Source organism: Micromys minutus, assembly GCF_963924665.1.
Source record: "Micromys minutus genome assembly, chromosome: 17".
NCBI classification, from domain to species: domain Eukaryota; kingdom Metazoa; phylum Chordata; class Mammalia; order Rodentia; family Muridae; genus Micromys; species Micromys minutus.
In genome coordinates, this window is record NC_137952.1 from 34,284,229 (window position 1) to 34,305,999 (window position 21,771).

Genomic DNA, 21,771 nt, shown 5'->3' on the forward strand with positions numbered 1-21,771 from the left:
CCTGAACCTACAAAACCTGTGTTTGCTCATCATTTGGTGTAATAAATAGACTAGGTTAGTTTCTTCGCTAAGCCTGAAGTACATGTCCAGTATCTGCTTCCTCCTTACATCAGCCCTGTGAAATGGCCCACCTTCAGAGATGGGAGGTGGGGAGGAATGTGTGTGGCTAAAAGACAGTAGAAGCTAAGCTGCAACTTTGAGAGAAAGTTTATTTCCAAGGCCTGCCTCAAGTGGGCAGGACTAGCAGTGAGCCTGGTGGGAGCACAAATCCCACCTGGTGTCAAGGCCAGAGCTTACAGGGACACCATCACACCACCTTGTTGATGATGACACCAATTTCTTCAATCTCACACTGGACTTCATCACCCTTCTGTAACACAGTAGGCCACAAGGCTCTTAGCCTTTAGCTCTTGAACACTCCCCCCTAGGCTGCTTCAAACTTTACAGCCTAGCCCTCATCTTTCCACTGTTTCCACTTCTAAACTAACTTACCTTGAGGAAGACAGGAGGATTCCTAAACATGCCAACACCTGGAGGCGTTCCAGTCAGGAGGAGGTCCCCTGGGTAAAGAGTGACAAACCTATGGAAGCAGAGGGTCAAGTGAGTCTGTGGGCTGAGAGGGTTTAGTTCCCAGGTGTGCCAGTGGGTGGGGCTCACTTACTGGGAGACCCAGGCTATCAGGTACTCTGTCTTGAACACCATCTGGCTGGTGTTGCTGCTCTGGACTACCGCCCCATTCACTCGACAGCAGATTTTTAAATTGTGTGGATCTGGAATTCAAAATAACACCGGGGTTATCCATGCCCAACACCCAGCCCTAAAAGAAAGAGGAAACTTTGGGAGCATGTCTGCCTAGCACTTTACCCTGAGACTTCCTGTACAGACTGGTCCCCTGGATTCCGTCGAGAGAAAAGGAGGGACATCCTATAGTCTCTGAACAAGGAGAAAATCAGTTGTGGGGTTTGCCTTTAAAGATGGGCATGCAAGCCAAGCAACATGGTTCACAGGTAGTTACTTACTGCCAAGACTTGGGGCCTGAGTTTAATTCCTGGGACTCATATGAACCCAGGAAACGAACCAGCTCTTGCAGATTGACCTCTGACCTCCATCCATGGACCATAGTGTGCACGTATGTGTATACAAAAACAGTGTTTTAAAAATAGTACATTCAGGGGCTGGAAAGATGGCTCAATAGCACTAGCTGTTCTTCCAGAGGTCATGAGTTCGATTCCCAGCATCCACAACCATCTATAATGGGATCTAATGTCCTCTTCTGGTTTACCTGAAGACAGAGATAGAGTTCTCTCATACATAAAAATCTTAAAAATAGTGCATTAATATAGTACATTCGTTTAGTTCTGAATTACACTATCTAATTCTCTACATATTTAATATTTCACAGTAAAATAAAAATAGAAAAATAAAATAGGAAAAACCAGGCATCAATCCACAGCAGAGGCTGGTAATTGTAGATCTAAAAAATGATTCAACATCTCCAAAGTGACAGGGACACAGAACAGCAGATAATGGGGATACCCAAGTTATCCTGTACCCCTGACAGCAGCACCCACGGAGCCATGCTCCGCCCCACGGATGCGTGCACAGAGGATGTGCAGGGTCCTATTGGTGCTCTCCTATCTCCCTTGCAGAAAATGAACACAGCCATTCTCCACCATGCTCAACAGCCGGTCTTACTCCTTCCAGCTTAAGGACTATCCCAGATGGAGACAGCTGGAGGAAGCAAGCCCCTTCTCCCAAGTGTAGTGTTCTCTCTAGTTCATTTTATGGATATAGTTCCCAGCAGCTGCAGATGTGCTCCCTCTAAGAGGCTCTGGAAGGAAGTTCTACTGAGAGCTAGCTGATAGCCGAGGCTGGCCACTTGATCTCTGTGGGAACGGCAGTGACACTGCAGCTCTGTTTCAGTTGTAACCATAGTCCTTACTGGAGCACAGTTTTGTCCTGACACTCAAACATACTGTATATTGGAGGGCACAAGCCGAAAAGACCAGTGACCTACCTGCTATAGAATCCTTGGTAACCAAGGCAGGGCCCAGGGGGCAGAAAGTATCAAAAGTTTTTCCCAGTAACCACTGCTTTCCATTTCTCATTTGCCAGTCCCGGGCACTCACATCATGAGCCACAGTGAAGCCAGCCACATGAGCCATGACATCTGTGGCCTATTGGGAGATTTGGCCAGATGAGGTTACATCACAGGTGACAACCTCTAGAACAAAGAATCTCAAAGCCATTATCACACATTAGCACCAGGGTGAGCGAGTTAAAGGTGGTGTGTGAAAGACCACTGTTCCTGTGTAAGAACCAGTATGTGGGGGTGTGGTGAGGACCAGCAGAGGTAGGATCTGGGAGGTGCCTGGGAGCCCCCTTCTACCTCACCTTGATGTGTTTGCCTTTCTTTCCAATGACCACGGCCATCTCCACCTCCCAGTCAACTTCCTGCAAAGTGGGAGAGGACAAGTGAGCTGCAGAGGCTGTAAAGTAGACCTCAGGGTGAAGTGAGTGACATGTGGGTGTGACTTGGAGACCATACGCTCTGGGCAGTGGTAGCAGCACCACTGAAAGTGAGTAGGAGATGAACACATGACCAGGGAACTGCATTTACACATCACTCTTGAACCTGAAATGAAGAGTGATGCCAAGCACTTAGTGTGTGCCTGATACTATGTATGTGCTATAATGCATTAAAACATTTAAATAAGATGAGATCCTGAAATAAATGGATTTAAGGGGCTTAAATAAGCAACTCACAAGAAGAAATGCACATGGCTACAAAATGTGAACAAATGCCAGCCTCTGCAAGTGGACAAAATTCAGCCAGAAAGAATTTACAATTTACTCTTTCCTGGCTGTTTTTCATGGTAATGACGAGCTGATAGAAGGTCACCTGAGCCCAGGTGCTAGCTCGTGCTACCCATGCCCCTCAAGGAAGCAGGCTCCTCGGGGAAATGGCTGACTTGTTCAGGAGAAAGCACAAGAGAGCCTTCAGTGAAAGCCACAAAGTAAGGATATGATCAAAGGGAATGGAAACCAGCAGGATGGGTCCACTGGCCAAATTGGGTTCATCTATGTTGTGTAAGAGGCAAAAAAAAAAAGAAAGAAAAAGAAATTCAAATAAATACTGAAAGCACAGTGGGAGGGCTAGGGAAATGGTTCAGCAGGTAAAGGTGGCCACTCAAGCTTGATGACCCAAATTCAGTCCCTAGAATGCACATAAAAGCTGGATGCAGCGGCAACATCTGCAGTCCCGGCAGAGGAAAATCACCCAGAAGCTTAGACACCAGCTGGCCTGCGGTATGCACAGAAACGAGACTGCAGGCCTAAACAAGGTAGAAGGTGAGAGCCCATAGTGCGGGGAGGACATTACAGATTAGAGGCTAAAGAGACTCGGTTCTTTCAGGACCTGGGTTTGTTTCCTAGCACCCACACGGGATGCTCACAGCTGTCTGTAACTCCAGCTCCAGGGCCCTACACCTCCTTCCAGCCTCACGGCAATTATGGCAGAGTAAATGAACTAGTGAACAAATGGTGACACTTGACAACACCTGACATGGGAGCCTCCTGATGGGCTGCAATGGGAAACAGGTCATTTCCTGTGCAGGATGCCTCAGAAAACTGCTTCAGCTGAGTCTGAGCACAGCGCACTGAGAAAACTTCTTCAAAGTGTCAGGAAAGGAAACCATGTGACAACCTCAAATGTGTTAGGGAAGTCTGAGTGGGATGAAAGGTGTTCTCAAAGGAATAGGGACAGGGTGCACATGTGGCAGACACAGCTGAACAAACCACACTGGGAGAACATGAAACAAAATGTGCATACCAAGGTGTGGGCAGCAGGAACTCTGGTGGCTTTATCTACATTATTAATACACGTTCATTGTAGAAAATTACTTTTGTAATTGAGAAAGATGAGAGTTAATTCCTCCTGTCACCTGTACCTGAGGCTGTTAGTACAGTATAGTCTTCTCTACTCTGTTACTGAGTGACAGGTTCCCTTAAGACAACTGTTCTCAACCTTTGGGTCACTACCACCACAGGGTTACATAGAAGATATTCTTCACATCAGATCTTTACACTGCAATTCATAATATCAAAATTGAATAGCAACAAAATAATTTTCTGGTTGGAGGTCACTATAACATGAACCGTATTAAAGGGTTGCAGCACTGGGAAGACTGAGAACCCACTGCTCTAAGGAAATGGCTCCTATGCTGGAGTCCAGTGACCTAGGAGCACTAACCTTACTCTCTGGTGGGAGGATGATCTCATCATAGGGCCCCACGATAGAGCTGGAGAACTTGCTGAAGATGATGGGATTCTTGGGCACCCGCACGTTCTGTTCTTGACAGTGGTCCGCATAATTCAAGCCCACACATAACACCTTGTCTGGCCGGGTGATGGGGGCCAAGAAGGTCACCTGTGAGCGAGGGATGACTGGCAGCTGGGTAGCCAGGGCTCTGTAGAGATAAACCAGGAAAGGGGCTAGCTGGAATAGGTTGGGAATCCCAGAGCATGCTGGGGCGATTCCTCGGCAGTTTTCTAGATCTTTCACCTATCTAAGAGTCAGTCCTTTTTAAAGCAAAGCACGGTGGTATTCAGCGAGTGCTCATTTCCTCCCTGCTTGGGTAATTGTTGCTCATGTAGGAGGATGTGAAGGGCACACATGGAGGTGTGTGGAAAGGACCTCTTCACCCCTTCTAGTCACTGTGTCCTTCCCTGGAGACAACTCCTGTGTCCTGCATACCAACTGCAGTGGAACACCCTTCTCATCTCATGGTTTTGTAGATGAATGACAGAGTATGCTATGCATTTTAACATATTTGGTATTCCCCTAGTAAACAAAGTCTCCCCCCACCTTTGTTTTGTTTTGTTTTGTTTTTTTTCTTTTTTGAGACAGGGTTTCATGAAAGGAAGTGGCTTCTAACTTTTAAGAAAATGACCATTTGGGATCACAGTGCTCTGTGACACTGTGCTGGCAAACATTTCTATTTCTGCCATTCTGCTGGATGAAAACACCTTAAAGTGCTTTTAAACTACTGTTGCCTCTTTAGGCTGATTAGTCCATGACTGGTGTCAGGGTCACTCCCAGTTAATCTAGTACAAACTTGGGGAATCTCTTTCCCTTAAGGGTCTAAACCATGCCCCCATCTTCCCAAGAGGGTTCTCTTCGGGCCTTGTGCCAGGCTCCTCTAATGGGGGGACTTAGCCTTTAGGTACGCAGTAAAATGAGGAAAGGTCCTGGTTACACAATCAAATAAATTAATCACTTTCCCTGAACCTCAGTTTCCCTCTCTAAATTCAAAGTGTTGTTATATAAGGTATGGTCATATACACCTCTGATTCAGTCCCAGCATTCAAGGAGTTAAGGCTTTTTTCTTTTTTGGCCGTGGCAGCCATCTTCCAGTTAACTCGCCAAATGACAAACACAAAGGGAAAAAGAAGAGGCACTCGCTCTATGTTCTCTCGGCCTTTTCGGAAACATGGAGTTGTTCCTTTGGCCACATACATGTGAATCTACAAAAGATGATCTTGTAGACATCAAGGGTATGGGCAATGCTCAAAAAGGAATGCCCCGGAAGTGTTACCACGGAAAAACCGGAGGAGTCTACAGTGTTACCCAGCATGCCGAGGGCAACGAGCAAGTTAAGGGCAAGATTCTGGCCAAGAGATCAATGTGCGGACTGAGCACATCAAGCATTCGAGGAGCAGAGACAGCTTCCTGAAGCGGGTGAAGGAGAATCAGAAGAAAAGGAAGCCAAGGAGAGGAGCACCTGGGTTCATCTGAAGTGCCAGCCTGCGCCACCCAGAGAAGCACACTTCGCTTACTTCGTGAGGACTAACAGGAAGAGCCTGAGCTGCTGGAGCCCGTTCCTACTGTGCAAAGAGAAATAAAGACTCCAGACTACAAAAAAAAAAAAAAAAAAGCGGGGGGGGTGGGGGGGTATAAGGCAGAGGCTCTTAGTTCAAACCTGCCTGGGCTACATAGCAAAACCCTGTCTCAAAATTGAAAAGATTTATATTCCTGTTAGCTCTTTACTAAAAGAACAAGTGAGCTACCTGCTGGTTCTGACTCTCAGGACAGGAGAGGGAGATAGGAGGAGGGAATGCCTGCTAACTTACCTTCTTGCCACTGAAAGGGCAGCCTCTCCCTGCTCCAGGAACTGCACCATTGTCTTGGGGAGTGCCGGGTCAAAAGTGTTTAGGTCCACAACTCCCCCACCAATCCCTGACTCCAGGCCCAGGTGAGGCTCTTCCAGGTGAGGTGCCTGGAACTGTACCAGTCTCATGTTTCTGGAGGGCTGACAGGGCCTCTTCTGAACCTGCAGCAGAGCTGAGAGCAACCTCCTTCTACCAGAGCCCAGCATCAAAACCTAGAAGGAAAGAAGCAAGCCACAGGAGACAGGACTGCAGAACCATCACGAAGATCCTTCTTTTGCCCATCCGCCATTCCCAGCTGCCAGTTGGGAATTGGTCACACAGAGCGCAGGTGAGCTTACCAGGCTTTAAGCTAGCCCGGGGATCCCAGCCTTTCCTCAACCAGTGCTTCTTGGAAGTTCCCATTGCTGCAGGCAAGTAGGAAGCACAGCAGGCCAGCCTGGACCTGCTGCTGTCTCACGGGCTGTGGTAACAGGTATGAGTGGCTGAGGTATACAAGCCTCAGATGTTGAAATGATGTTATGGAGGTGGCCAGGCTGCTACCTCTATCCAGCTTTTAGGGGAAGTCCTCCTTAACTGGGGAAGGCTAAACTGTGCAGGACTAGGAATCAGCCCCAAGTTAGGCAAATGGCTATTGCTAGAAATGGCTTCTCAGTGACCTCATGCAACTTTTAAAAAGTACTTACTGAGTCCCGCTGCCCTCTGACTTAAACACTTTCTTCTGCTCACGTGCTCAGGTAGAAGCCTGAGCAGCTTACCTTGGCTTAGGAGTTACCCTCCATACCCTCTAGTAGGTACCCGGTTCTGCTGTTGCTGCATAGGGAGACTCAGGAAACTTGGCTTCACACACTGCTCGGCTGACTCCCTGGGTTCAGTAGTGTCTGTCTCTTTCACTACTGAGCCTACGCTGTTGCTGCTGTGTATGGGACACAGGATTACACTGCCTCTGTTCACTGAACAGATGAGAGATGCAAGGGGCTTGATTTTTCACTTCTCAGAAGAGCCTAGTGATGGTCAGCTTTGGGATATCATCGAGAAAGGTTCAGGGCATGGTTTGAGTTCGAGGCTCCACCCAAAGTTAAGCTTCATTCTCATGTTCCTTTTGTCTTTATGGTATAGAGGTTGGCCTGAAGGGCACATGAGCCACACCCAAGCTAACCCACACTCCATATCCCCACCCATTCCCTAACTCTGCCTTAATTTAGGTCTGGTCTTCATTCCTTATCAGAGTCCTCTCCATTCTGGACGTCTTGCTCTTAAAACCAGTATGAGGCTAGAAAGACAGTGGTAAAGTGGTAAGGGGCTTCCGCTGAAAGCAGAAAGATGAGTTAAATCCCCAGAACCCATGTAAAAAAGTTTTTACACAGTGGTCTATGCTTTTGACCCCAGTGCCAGGGAGGCAGAGACAGGTAGATTGCTAGGGCTTGCTAGCCAACCACTCTAGTCTAATTGTTGAGTTCTAGGCCAATGAAAAACTGTCTAAAAAACTAAGGTGGATACTCATGGACACGGACATGGACAGACAGACAGACAGACAGACAGACACACACACACACACATCTTTATACTAAAAAATGAGAAAGACCATGAAACATAGCTCTCTCATTCCTGGGCTCTTGGTCATCACCTGGCTAAGCCAACCTACCCTGTTCAAGATCACCACAGTGCCAGCTTGTAAGTCTGGTCAGAAAACCAAAGGCTTCCCATCTCCTGTTCTGTCACTTGACACATGCTACAGTCCAAAGCCTGTTCTGGCATATGTGATCAGTCACACCGTACACTAAAACGACAGTACTGTCCTAGGAAAGCCAAGTGCTCCAATTGTGATGTCTACTATAATTCTCTTGACGGTGCCTGGAAGGTACTGCCAGCCCAATTTTACAGATGAATAGGGTAAGGGATTTGGTATGCTTAAAGTTCAAGGATCATACAGAAAACTGGTATTTGAACACATGTCTAGATGACATTGAAGTTCTCAATTCAGAAGCAAGGTACTTCCTAAGCAAGATAATCTAATTTCAATCCTGCCGACACCTCTCAGGCCCTAACTGCTACCAGCCCGTGGTCATAGGTCATGCCGCTGGGTGGCCAGTTACTGTGGCCTCAGACTAATCGCCGCTGATCGTGCTTCTCTGATGATGAACCTGTGACGGGCGCGCACAGGTTCTTTCACTCTATCTTTCTAACAAGCCTCACAGAAGAGAAAGCAGCACAGAGGCTCCACGAGGTAAAATCACCCGACAAGGTGGCACTATTGGTTTTGTAAGAATCACTATGATTCACAGCACAAGGGTCCCTTGGAAACAGCACAGGAAAGGGCAGTTTGAGGCGCAGCGCCGTGCGTGCGATCCTGCCGGTCTCCACTCTCCGGGAACCGAGGTCAGCCACTAGGCTTCCCAATGTCCGGTTCACCTCTCTCCGCGCTGGCCTAGCCTCAGCTTACCTAGTCGCTGCAGCCGGACCTACCCGGCTCCCTGCGCTGTCAGCTGACACCTGCGAGGCTGCAGGTCAAGAGGGACCGGCAGAGAAGCCACAGCCAGTACCGTAGCAAGTACTTAACTCTTCTCCGAGGGTAATAGGACCCCACAGTCGCGGTGTGGTGACGTCATGAAGCTGTCGCCAATAGGAGGACGCCTGCTCCCTCCCGGAAGTCTGCCTGTCTGCTGCTAGGTACTTGCAGCCACAGAGCTCCCTGCAGGTGCCTAGTGTGTGCATTTGGGGAGACCCTTACTGGCTCCAGGGTGGCCCCGGGATAGCCAGACCCGGAACGAAAGCATCCGACCTTTGAGCATCTGACTCCAGCCAGGAGCTGCTTCTGGGCCAGGCACCTCTTCATAGTTGTGCAGGAAGCAACTCTGGTGAACAGTAACAGTTTTGTGCTCTAACATTGACCTGCCAAGGAGAGGGATGTCTATATCTGTTGTATTCGTGGAGAAAGCGTAAAGGCCAGGAGTGGTCTTTGTCCATGATGACTTCTGAGCCAGTAAAGGGTCGTCCAACCACTTACCCATCCCTGCTGATGTGAAGCTATTCTGAAGGCAGAAGACACTTGTGTCCTTCTCTTCCGCTATTGGGCTTTCCCCATGAATCTTGTGTGCTGCTGAAAAGAAAAAGCTGAAGCTCGTTTGTACCATCTAGAGGAGGAGTTTGTCGTCCAGTAAGAGACATCACAGTTTTGGCAACTGCGCCTGAGGTAATGGTGGATCAATAACCAGCAGGACCACACCTTAACCAATACTACTTAGTTATGCACACCAACTGCTTTCTACCTCATGTCAGGACTCCAAAGATGGACGCTGGAGTCACTGAACCTTTTTTTTTTTTTTTAATTTTTTTTTCTTTCCAGTGTGACAACATTGGCAAAGTCTTAGTCAGCTTTTCACTGTATTTTCTTTAATTCACACAGTGAAGACAGATGGTAGCCTGCCTACTTGTTAGGCATGCCAGAGCTTAGGCTCAGACCCTAGCATCTATGATACCAATTTCACCTACTTGTAGCAGCACCCTGATCTTCACATGCCTTATTTTAGCAGGAGGGAAGGGTATATGTGGAGGGCGATGGGCAAATCCAGGCATCAGGCTTTCAGGGGAAACTATGCTACACAACCACACCCCAAGTCCTCTGGCATATGAAAATGTACAGAGACTCTGAGAAGGAGCCTGCTAAATGAATTAAGGTCCAGACAGATTGCCAGAGGCTTCAGTTGCCCCAGGAAGAAGCACGGAATTTTATTAGTTATATTTCCTCTAAGTTTTCCCATTGAGGCTTTTTTTTTTTTTAACACCAATGTTTTACATCCTGGAAAAAAGAACCCCAGGGTTTTCCTTCCTGTGTGATTTTTGTCTTGCTTCTTCACAGTTAATGATGTCAGTGGAGGTTGTCAGCGGGATAAAACCAAACTGATGTGGTAGGAGCCATTCATGCTCTAGGTCTTTGAGCTGCACATAAAAACCTGGGGCTCATCACCCCATGTTTGCTTAACCTGCTTGTGAGGTTGACAGCATACTCCCTAGCCCTGATCGTCAGAGATTCCAAATTCTCAGGTATAGCCAGGCTCCATTCTCACAGTTAGAAACCCAACAATAACTTCAGAGCAGGCCAGTAAGGAACTGACATTTGCTTCTCTCTTCAGTGTTGTTGGCTTTCTTGAGAGTGTCAGCCAGGACATTCATGTCTACTGTTAATGGCAGCATGGACGCCTAGCAGAAAGAGAGGTGGAGGTGGGCTGGAGAGATGGCTCCGTGGTTGGGAGCACCTGCTGCTCTTTCAGTAGACCTGGTTTGAGTTTCAGGACCTACATGGTGTCTCACAACCAGATGTAACTCCAGTTCTGGGATGTCTGAGACTCTCTGGTACAGGGACCAGGCATGCATGTAGTGGGCAGACATGCATGCAGACAAAACACCCATGCACATAAACATTTTTTTTTGCAAAGACAGAACAGGAAGGGATAGCTCATTGAATTCCACAGTTACTTCTCTTGCTGCGTGACAAAACTTAGAAGAAGGGGGACATTGGATCACAATTTGAGGGTTAGATCACCATGCAGGGAAGGTGTGGCGACAGAAACCCGAGGAAGCTGCCTATACCATGGCAGCAATCAAGGAGTGAGGAGATGAGTACTGTTGCTCAACCCTCTCTGTTTTTGTTTGTTTTTTTTGTTTTTGTTCTTTTTTGTTTTATGCAGCCCAGGGCCTTAGGCTACAGCGTGGCATCACCCGGAGTTAGAGAGGGTCTAATCACCTTGATTAACTGACTTGATCTTGATAATTGCTGACATACACGCTCAGAAGTTTACCTTTTCACCAACACTAGAGCCTGTCAAGCAAACTATCAGAATCTGCCACCCAGACCTTATCTAACTGCCCACAAAGCCATTGGAAGGAACTCAGCAGAGGCACCATGCCAGGCTTGCATTTTGTGAACTCTGAATAAAGGAAGCGTGTGTGGGAGGAAGGTAGAGCAGATGAGAGCTCTGGGGCTGAGCTGTGTGGTGGAGATGACAAGTACCCAAGAGTGGTCAGAAGGAAGAACTGGCCATCCTTTATGGCAACAGGAAGGCTTGAGAGGACATGTCACTCTGATTTTTGAGCCTTGGAGCCTCTACCATCCATGGAAATGCAGCTTCTGCAAGGGTTTTGGGTTTGGAAAAGAATGACAAACTCAGTTTTGGATAATGTGCAGGTCACATACCTTAGGGACACCCAAAGGCACTTCAGGATCCTGGTCAGAGGCAGGAGTCCAGAGTGAGGCTTCAGCCTCGCTTTAAGAAGCTAAAACTAATTATAAAGGGAACCCACAGAGGTGGCTGAGATTGCAGTGTGAACGAATCTCATACCAACCTTCCTCTAAGTCTTAGCCAGAAAAATTCTGAAAATCCAAGCTGTGGTGCAGAAGGAAATATTTACAAATCAAACATCAGACAAATGGCTTGTCTCCTGCCTCCACAGAGAATTCTCAAAAGTAGGTAAGTGAAAATAATCAAATTGAATGGATCATTGGACAAGAGATTTGTACAGATAAAGGAGACACCAAGAACATTAGGATGGGAAAGATACTAACATACACTGGTCATCATGAAAATGCAAAGTATAGTCACAAAAATCCTTCTCCAGTGTCCACAGGATTTGAAAGTACAGGAACTCATATGTACCGGACAGCATTATAAACTCACACAAAACTGTTTAAGACGAGCTTTCCCAATGTAGCCCTGGCTGTCCTCAAACTCACAGAGACCAGTTACCTGAAACTTCCGGTGCTGTGGTCAAAGGCATGCACCAGCACACCTTGCCCCAAAGAAGGAGTCTTAAAAAATGAACACCACCACCACATGATCTTGCCATTTCTCTCCTGCATACCGACCATATTGAATCTTACCTTTGCTCTGTGCTCCTAGAAATAGAATCAGTAACCCCAGGGCTGGAGAAATAGCTCAGCACTGAGGAACTCTTGATCTCGGGAACACTAGAACTCAGGTTCCCACACTCACATCAGATGGTTCACAGCTGCCTATGACTCTAGCTCCAGGATATCTAACGCCTTCTGCTGGCCTCGACTCGCACCAGCACACACGTGCACATAAACACATTAAAGAAACCTCTCCATTGTCTGTACTCCATAAAAGAATTTATTAGAAAGAGCCACTTTACTTGAATAAGACTCCCATGCTCTTGTTTGGGCAGACACACACCTTCCAGGTTCCCATTGCCGTCTCATGATCAGCTGTCTTGCTGGTCCCCAGTCAGAGCAAAATACCTTGGACCATTGCTCCTCCTTCCCCAAGCCCCCAGGACCCTCTTTCTGCTTGGCCCGAACCATCAGACAGTTCTCAGCAAGGGAGAACCAATGCTTCTCCTACTCCCAGCCAGTGTACCATTTTTAATCCTTTACATTAAGCCAGTAGTGTGCATCTCTCAAGTCTGTGAGCCACTCATGAAATTAATCAAATCCAAGGAGGGGATCAGGGAACCAGAGTCCTTTGGTCTACGCTTAAGTAAAATGAGCTCAGGCTCATGATCAGCGTGGAAAGTTAGGAGAGACTTCTCAGGAACCGAGACCCCCATCCTCTGGGTTCTGGTGCTCTCTTCAGATAGTATCAAATTGAATTGCATGAGGATATCCAGACAATGTTCCCTACTGCAAACGCTGCTTGCCTGTTTGGTGTGTGAGAAGATTCCCCCATGGACCAGAAGATATCTGTGTTGTGAACACAGAGCAGGGGAAGCAGAGTAAGAGTTGTTTTTCTCATAACAGCATCAGCCCCCAGAATAGTGTGCTGCCAAAAATGTTCCCTGAGGTCATAACAGCTTTCATGTAAAATGGAACTGGGACAGAGAGAAGAGGCAAATGACATCATATCCAAATAAAACATATACCACAAACAATGCAGCCTCTGCCTTCCAGCCACTAGGATAATGGGTGCACATGACCACACCGGGCTTATGTCATGCTGGTGAGCAAACACTTCGTGCACACTCGGCAAGCACTCTACCAACTGAGCTACATCCCAAGCCCAGAGACAGTTTTATCTTCTTGTAATACATAAATGAAGCAATGTCTAGAGTGAGATCTGGGCTAATGGTCCCTGCAGTGAAGATGTCTCCTGTTCAACCAGTGTCTTGTTGCTTTTCCCACATCCACAGGAACAGTGGAAAGAAGCTTGAGACCAGCACTCCTTTCTTCTGAGACATATTTGCTCTACCCTGGAGAAACTTCTACTCAGGGCTGGGAGAGTTTGTCAACAAAGCAAGCAAGTCCAAGGCCTTCACAATGTGGTTGGCTGTCAGGAGCTGAATGATGACCGGCTCTTTGGGGGCCTTATTTTTAGTTTCTGTATGTTTTACTGTGATGATTTTATTTTTTCAAAACTGGGAAAAAGTAATGTCTCATGAGTGTGCTGTGCACTGGAGAGGAAGGGCAGGGAGGAGGGAGGAGGGCAGGATGGAGGGAGGAGGGCAGGGAGGCAAAGAAGAGGGCAGGGAGGAGGGCTGGATGGGTGCTAAGGTGGACAGACCAACTGTACAAGCGGCCTTTCAGACCTGACTCTGCAGGGCCTCAGAGCTAGCCCTATGACGTGAATATGACCCGATCAGGGAGCACCTCAGCCTCACCCTGGAACTCTGCCCAGGCTCCCTGGGCCCTACTGCAGAGTGCTGCCCCTGTCCCCAGCCTCAGGTGTGCCTCTGACATCCTGGCAGTCCTAGACCTCCTCCTACTTGTAAGGCATTCCACAAACAGAATAGTTGGCCAGACCCCCCCCACACACACACACAATACACACAATACTCTTTCTTTCTCTCTCTCTCTCTCTCTCTCTCTCTCTCTCTCTCTCTCTCTCTCTCTCTCTCCCTCTCTCCCTCTCTTTGGTTGGGCTACAGGAATCTGGAAAGCACATTGACCTTGACATTAGCAGTTAAAAATTTTCCAGCTAAGAGCACTGGACATCCAGTTCCAATGGGCTGTGTCAGAGGGTGGGTACTGGGAATAACTTTTAGGGGCTTTTAGAAGGGAAAACATCCAGACACTGAGAGTACTCACGAGACAGTTTGAACTTTACCTCAAAGGTTTAGACACCCCCTTTCCTTCCTTTCCTCCATGGCTGCTCCCTGGGATAGTACCTGTTCCCTCGTTGGATCTGTTCCCACTCGTAGAATGGTGAAATGGCACCGTCTGGCCATGCTACCTTGAGTGCTTTCTTTCCCAGCATTCCTGCTGGGGGCTACCTGGGCAGCATCAGCAGCAATCACTTCAAGTACCCATCCCCCAACCAATCACAACCATCCAGGAGAGTGCACCGAATAACTTAGGCTTGTTCTCCACTGGAGGTGAGGGCAGGAGCTCGAACACCCTGTTTCCGTGCAAAGAGGAAAGCACATCAGTGGGTGTGGAGGCCCAAGCGCTGTCAGGAGGCTTTCCTTGTTCCCACTGGAGAGGGACAAGGGAGATGTTCTGTGAAGAAAAGGCATCTACAGAGCTGACTGATTACACAGCAGTACCGTGGAGGGACCAGCGTTGCAGGTTTGGGAACTAGTCACTTTACCTTGGACTAGCTTTATTCCCTCAGAATAGATGTGGACTTTTACATCGATAGTTCAGTGTTGTTCACAGTTGCTCGAGGAGTCGAACAAAGGAAGCCCTGAGCAGAGAGGCATGCGAGGCTGGGACAGCTGAGAAATAAGTTCGGATACAGGTTGCAAAGGTGTCTAGCCATTGCCTGGGAGCCAAGTTCAAACACTGACACCTTCAGTCGATCTGGCATGTCTGGGGAAAGGTGTGGGTTATATGGTCCACTTGTGATACCACCACATCCAAGAAGGCAGCAGGCAGGGGCTGCTCAGCCCTTAGGTTCTGGGATGGTAGGTGAGTCGGGGGTGGGCTTTGGGAAGAAAGCCCTCAGGCACAGGTTACTTCTGTCCTCACTGGCTCTGGACCCAGACCACACCCCTCTGTGTGTGAGGGTGGTTTCCACTCTCCTCTGTCTTTGAACCACAGGCTCTCTTTTTGCAGGTAAATAGACTCAGCACATTCCTTTCATAACCAGTTGCTTTGGACAGATCCAGGGAGCTGAAGGACAGTCCTGCTCAGTAGTCCTGCACCTGGGGTGTGAGTATGGAGAAAGGATTCCCCAGTGCTCTGAACTTAGGCCCGGTGTCTCCCTTAAGTTAGGTTCAGGAATGGCCACTTGACATATGTGGGTGTGGTACATGCATCCACATGCCTGTGGAGGCCAGTGGTTGGCATCTGGCCTTCCTCTTACTCTTCGTTACGTGTGTGTGTGGCCCTGGCAAGCTTGTAAATTGCATTCATTTCATGCAGGGTCATATGTTTGATTGCACAGAAAGGAAACTGTTGTTTCCCGTGTTTTACATACAGGACACTGGCACCATCAAATAAGTGAGGGTCCAGGTCACAGAGTAACTGCAGACATGAAGTGAGAACTTGGGGTTCCCTTGCTGCACCCGAGCCACACGGCGCACCATTCCTGTCACTGTGATTAAACAAATCTGTATTCAGACACACTCACTGACTGGAGCAAGGGATGTGGTTTTAGAAAACTAAGTTCTGAGACCCACAGACATTTACAGTTTTTAAATAATTCTTCCTCTTCCATCTTCTTCCTCCATCATCTTTTTCTTCTTCCTCTTCTTTTTCTTCCTCTTCCTCTTCTTCTCCTCCTCCTCTTCCTCCTTCTTTTTACAGTATTGCTTTGGTAAAACTCCCATATCATCAGTGAGAGAGCATGACCGCAGTGTTCTCCTCCCAGAGATGCTCTGCTGGAGAGGAAGGACAGTCAGACTTGGTGCAGCTAATTTTCCTAGGATTTAGTTGACCCATCGGGAAAAACACATTTCCTATCATTTCTGACTTTTAAAACTTCACATGCTGGATAGTCGTTATAAAATCGAGACACAGTCTCCATCACAAGGTATCAGCCCCCAGTGGAAGACAAAAACAACTCAGACAGCCAAAGTGTCAGTTAAGATGTGTCCCCTTTCTCTGAAGCTATTGTTACATAATTAAAGGTCCCATGCACGGATGGGCTGGCAGGACAGTTACTCAGAGATCGCACCATGTGAATTAGAAACAAACAGGACAAAAAATTTCCTAGGACATTGCAGTCAAGCTAAGGACAGCCAAAGGCCTAAGATAAGGCAGCCCTAAAAGTATCTTTTATTCTCCTTCCCTCTGAGGTTTACTGCCTCTGTCTGAGATAACCCAGGCCTGGACTTGAAGCTTCTAACCTCCATACAATCTAATGTAGCCTAGAATGTTTTTAGCCCCTGAGACTAGGGGCTTATTCTTTCTTGTTCTTTCTGAGCTCTGGCTGGTTCAGCTCAGCTGTTCTGGTCAGACTCCTCTCAAGCTGGCTAGTTTAATCTGGCTTCTCTCTTAGCCTCTCCTGAGTTGCTCTGCTTGCCCTCAAACTAACTTTGGCAATCTGTTCTAGCCTTCCGACTTCTCATTCTGCCTTTACCGGTTTGTTCTCTCTTCAGCCCGTCTCTGTAAAATGCACTTGATGAAACTGCCTCCTTCCCTTTTCCTCTCTTTTCTTCATGAGAGTTGGGAATGTCCTATTCTGTTGAGTCTTTCTCTGATTTGTCACATTGTCTGCCACTCAATTAGACATCACTTTTAAACACGGGTCTTTCCTTCTACAAACTAACTCTACCTTCATTGTTTGGGATTAAAGGCGCACACGAAGGGCAAGTCTGAGTTTCAACCAGAGGGATTAAAGGTGTGTTCTCAGGGGGATGAAAACATGTTTGTTTTTTTTTCTTCAGTAACTAACACAATCTCAGGGTTCATAGTGTGATCAAATATCCTGCAACAAGCAGCTGTCGTGGTTATGGGAATAATTTTAAAATAAATGTGGGTTAGTTTTGAGTATTGAGAATTTTGTTGGAAATCACAGTTTGCAGGTAACTTGATTAAACTACAGGTGCACGGACTATAGGACTCTCTATAGAATGACAGTACCTGAAGATAAGTTTGGGAGTCTACCTTTTCTGAGACACTAAACACAGTCATACCGGTTGGCTGTTCTGACTGGGCAGTGAGCTCTCAATATGAATATGCCATGACACGCAGCTTTGTATGAGGATGCTGGGATCTGAACCCATGTCTTCATGCTTACACAGCCGGATCTTTTCCTGCAGAAGCATCCCTCTGGAGCCTGCTTTTATTCAGACATGGCTCTTTGGGAAAGCAGGTCTTTTTACATCATCCCTGACAAGTCTAATCTCTCAACCTGTGGCCCAGGTACTTCCCTCAGAACCACAGCCTTGGACTTCCGTCCCTGCCCACTGGTGTCTCGTGGGGACTTGAGTTTCTGGCATCAGAGACTGCAGCACATTTACCCAGCTTCCCTTGTGCGGTGGCCCAGTGTGTAGGTGGGGTCTGACAAATTAGCTCCATGTCTCCCTTAATTTAGGTTCAGGAACTGCAACTTGACAGGCAGGGTGGGACAGATGTAGAAGCCTGGGCAGAGCAGACCAACAGTGATGAGACAGAGGAAAAACATACAGCCCTGATAAAGGCCTGCAGCTGTGTAGCCTCTGAGGGTAGCCATGAGGCCTCTGTGAGTTTGAAGGACAAAGTGCTGATGTTCCTGAAGGTTCCAGGTCAATGAACAAAGGTCAGACTCAAGAGTCCTGAGATTGCATAAAAAACTCTGCCTCCAAGGGGCAGGGTGCAGATGTTTTGAAGTTCAGTCCTTGAGAAACTGTCTCTCAGTTCGTTGACACTCCTTCCTAATGGTCCCACAGACTGCTGTCTTCTTCCTGCCTCCTGGAGCTTATAGGGGCCCAGTTGGCAGATATGAAGGGGATTATCAAGATGTTCCCCCCACAAAGACTAGAAAAGGCCAAGTGGCTATATGTGTGAGAAGTTCTCTGTGTCCTGGCTAATAAAATAGGAGAACTCAGCTACAGGTCCCCAATCCCCAAAACCCAGTTTGGTTTACTATGGATGCATTTTATGGAATTACTTCTTCATACACTCTATACTTGGTTCTTTTTATTTATTTTTAAGCCCGGATGAGGGTGAGGCAGAAATAGGAAAATGTCTTTGGGACTTTGAAGGAAATGACAGATACTTTCCTTTCTATGTGTCCCCCTGGGACCTTGAGTCAGAGATGAAACAAGAAATGGTGTTGTCTCCCCCTGGTGGTCAATAGGGGGAACTCAACTAGATTGTAGACTGGGAAATGTGCTCTAAAAATCAGGTCCCCAGGGATCAGAGTTTGCTCTGAATCTCTTTCTGTTTCGGTCAGATGGTGGTGAGGTGGGTGGTATACAAGGGTAGGGCATATGGATATTAGATCACAGGCTATCGTCTGATTGATTTGGACTGCCCCACTTTAGCAGGCCGGTTCCCACATCACCTTTGGGATGATTAAGGAAACTGGAGGCTATCACGAATGTACTTTATCTGATGGCTTATCAGTGTGAGTTGTGCTTCTATAGGATGGGAAATACTCGAAGTGTCAGTGCACAGGAAGGACAAAAACATCTGTTAAGAGGCCACTGAGGGGGGCCAGCCTGAGCTATATAGTGAAACCCTACTCAAAACAGACAACCCCCAATTATCAAAACATTATCAAGATTTTTTTTTTCCAGTTAAGGAAACTGAGGTTCAGTGATGTTATACTCACCATAAGTCAGGAAGTTCCAGAGTGGAAGCATGAAACCTATGTCCTATTTGTCAAATGCCTTTAGGGGCGCGGGACTGTGTTATTGGACTTCTGGGATTGTGTGGAGACATCACCCTTTCCTACCTTCAGGCTTGCCTTGCAGGGACAGGGAGCTCTTCCTCTGTGGCCTAACTACCACATTCTTGCCCATACTCTGCAGAGTGCTGCCCAGAACCAGTTGGATCAGTCTTGACACCTGTCCCAAAGAGCAGCCAATCCATAAGCTGGTAAGAAACCGGGCAAAGGACAGCCACCATGAGCAGAAAGGACAGTCTTGGGAGGGAGCTGGTGGGTTGGGGAACACTCTCATAGAGGCAGGGGGAGGGGAAATAGGATGGGGGTGCTCCCAGAGGGGAAACCAGGAAAGGGGATGACATTTGAAATGCAAGTAAATATCCAATAACTAAAAAGAAAAAAAAATGGGGGCAACGTTTGTTTGAGACAATTCTCATTGTAATCATTATGTAGCCCAGGCTGGCCTGGGAGTCAAAGTAGCCCAGACTGTCTTCAAACTTATGGATTAATCCTCCTGCTTCAGTATCCGAGGGGCTAAGATTACACGTGAGAGCTAGCACACTCTGAGGGAGTGGTCAGAGCGGTCAGTTCCTCTGGGGCGTGTGTCTTCCAGAGATAAAGAAGACCCTGTGGGAGCAGGAAGACATGACAGAGGGCAGAGGAGAAGAGGAGCCACAGTTCACGGAAGCAGCCTTTGGAGCCCTGGATTCTAGATGCAGAAGGGCCTGACTCCAACTGCCAGGTTGCAGGCTCATGTAATTCTGGCTCCGCAGTACAGTCTCCCTGTGTCTATCTATCTGTCTCATCTGTCTGTATGTCTGCCTCTCTCTCTCTCTGCCTGTTTCACGAGGGAGGAAAGGGAAGCGGTGAGATTGTGTGGCCTGTCTGGGTCGTACAACCAACTGGCGCAATAGTCTTTGTACCCAGTGGCTGTCGTGGAGGAGCATGGGGTGCTGCTGACTGCCCTGAGTGCTTAAGGCTGGCTCAAGGCCCTCTGGGATTGCCTCCTAGTCCTCATCTTGCTCTGCTACCTATTCATCAGTCTGCTGTTCAATGGGGCCACTGACAAGATACCACAACCCCACCCCATCACCTCCCTACTCCGAGCCTCTATCTGTTCAGCCACAAACAAGCCCCTGCCCACCATCCTCCAACCACTCCCTGGGCAGAAGTGAGCATCCTCTCTGCTGTGCTATACACATGCAGACACATATACAAAGTATCAGGTAGCCCAGGCTGGACTCAAACTGGCCATGTAGCTGAGGATGACCTTGATCATTCTGCCTTGAACTCCCGAGCTCTGGGATGATACCCCTAGCCCTACATAAATGGGCACCCAAACTCAGGGCTTTACGAATGCCAGGCAAGCATGCTACCAACTCAGCTACACTGGCATCTCTTTTCTGTTTCCTTTCCCATACGACTTGTCTTTCCTTGCCAAAGGACACCCAGAAGTGAATTTCTGGAATCGGGAAGACAAATGATCTGGCGACAAAATATAAGCGACATCTCTGAAAGCCATGGTACCCCACAGCCGTGTGTGCGTATGGCTCCAGCACTAGAACATTTACTGAAGGTCCCTAAGGCCCATGATGTGTCTTTTTTTTTATCCCCTCAGTGATGTCACATTGAGAGCCTAGAGTTTCTGGGCATCCGTTTCCTCAAAGCCACCTGCCAGCATTCACCTACAAGTCACTGGGTAGGAGTCGTAGCTAACAGCAGCAGGGAGGAAATGGCTGGCTGGCCACGTAGATGAAGCTGAAGAGAGCCCATCTCCTTTGTCAAGTTTCTTTTATTAAAATATATAGGACTGAATGTTGGTGGGCGCTGAAACAGGGACCACCCTTCCAGGCTGCACCCAAGGGAGACGCTTCTGCCATGCAGACATGCGGCCAGTCTGTGTCCCTGCAAAGAGGACAGACCCCCCCCCCTCCAGGTCGGGCGTGCAGCCAGAGGCTAAGGGGTGCAGCAGGTTAGAGTGGTAGCCTTTTCCTATGGCCTTGGCTTCTCACAAGACAGGGACCTCAATGGGAAGAGCCAGGCTAGGGCGTGGGGCTGTGTGTCCCTGAGCCAGGGAGAGCTGTTGGTCTGTAAATAGGGTAAAGAAAGCCCCAGCCAGGACGAAGATGGGGTCAGTATAGTCCTGAGAGGGGCGTCACTCTGTCCTTCCTCTAAGGACCTCCCTTATCCTGGGGCTGGCCTTCTGGGGAACACGCATGGACTCTCAGAGGCAGGCCTGAGAGGAGACCGGGCTGCAGGTGATGGAATGTACTTGTGGGAATGTTCCTTCAGGGAACATGCTGTCTGGGACACCGTCCCTTCGGGGGCGGGGGAGGCCTGGGGAGGCAGGAACAGCTCTCTCTCCTCCTGAGGGTCTGTTGACCTGTTTGTTGCCTGGTCACAGGTCCCCAGCCCTCAGGACTAGGGCTAACATAGACTCCCATCCCCTGGGTGCAGCCCAGGCAAGCAGAGTCCGAAGGTTTGTGCTTTAGAATGTTGGCGAGCTGGGCTGGGAAGGGGCTGTGAGACCTCCAAGGCTCTGAGGTACAGGATGGATTTCTGAGCATCTTCCCCAGTCACTGAGTCAGGGCTGCAGGGACCCAGGCCTTCCCCACCCAGGGTCCCCTCCCTTCCCTTGTGGGCATGGCCCGAGCTGCTAGGTTGTTTGTGCTTTTTGTCTGGTTTGGGATGAGCCTGCTCGAGGGCAGCCACAGAGGTGAGGCCGATCCACTGTGTTAAGGAACTTGGGTGGCAAGTGTCCAGGGAAAAAGAGGGGGATTCCCCCACCAGACCTCTCCCATTACAGTCCAGCTCCCTGGTTATCAGTCCCTGAGCCAGGTGACATCCCCAGAGAACCAAAGAGGACCCTGGAGAGGCCAGCCCGGTACTGGAAGTT

At 48.3% G+C, this 21,771-nt stretch overlaps 1 protein-coding gene across 1 annotated transcript; it reads right to left on the bottom strand.

Annotated features, from left to right (window-relative positions):
• Positions 1-213: 213 nt before the first annotated feature.
• On the bottom strand, positions 214-8,746 carry LOC308431711 (oxaloacetate tautomerase Fahd2a, mitochondrial). The gene is made up of 8 exons (XM_080931270.1): positions 8,612-8,746; positions 6,133-6,383; positions 4,253-4,469; positions 2,395-2,454; positions 2,018-2,177; positions 662-770; positions 493-580; positions 214-370 (listed from the first exon to the last, which is right to left on the bottom strand). Exons 2-8 carry the CDS (start codon positions 6,375-6,377, stop codon positions 308-310), a joined length of 942 nt encoding a protein of 313 aa, XP_080787396.1. The 5' UTR covers positions 6,378-6,383; positions 8,612-8,746; the 3' UTR covers positions 214-307.
• Between the last annotated feature and the right edge of the window lie 13,025 nt (positions 8,747-21,771).

Coding starts and splice junctions, on each gene's coding strand:
- LOC308431711 (XM_080931270.1), bottom strand. CDS start 6,377: ATGCTGGGCTCTGGTAGAAGGAGGTTGCTCTCAGCTCTGCTGCAGGTT. Junction 2,455..4,252: donor TCCTCCCACCAGAGAGTAAG/GTTAGTGCTCCT, acceptor CCCACTTTGCAG/GAAGTTGACTGGGAGGTGGA. Junction 371..492: donor ATCCTCCTGTCTTCCTCAAG/GTAAGTTAGTTT, acceptor ACTGTGTTACAG/AAGGGTGATGAAGTCCAGTG.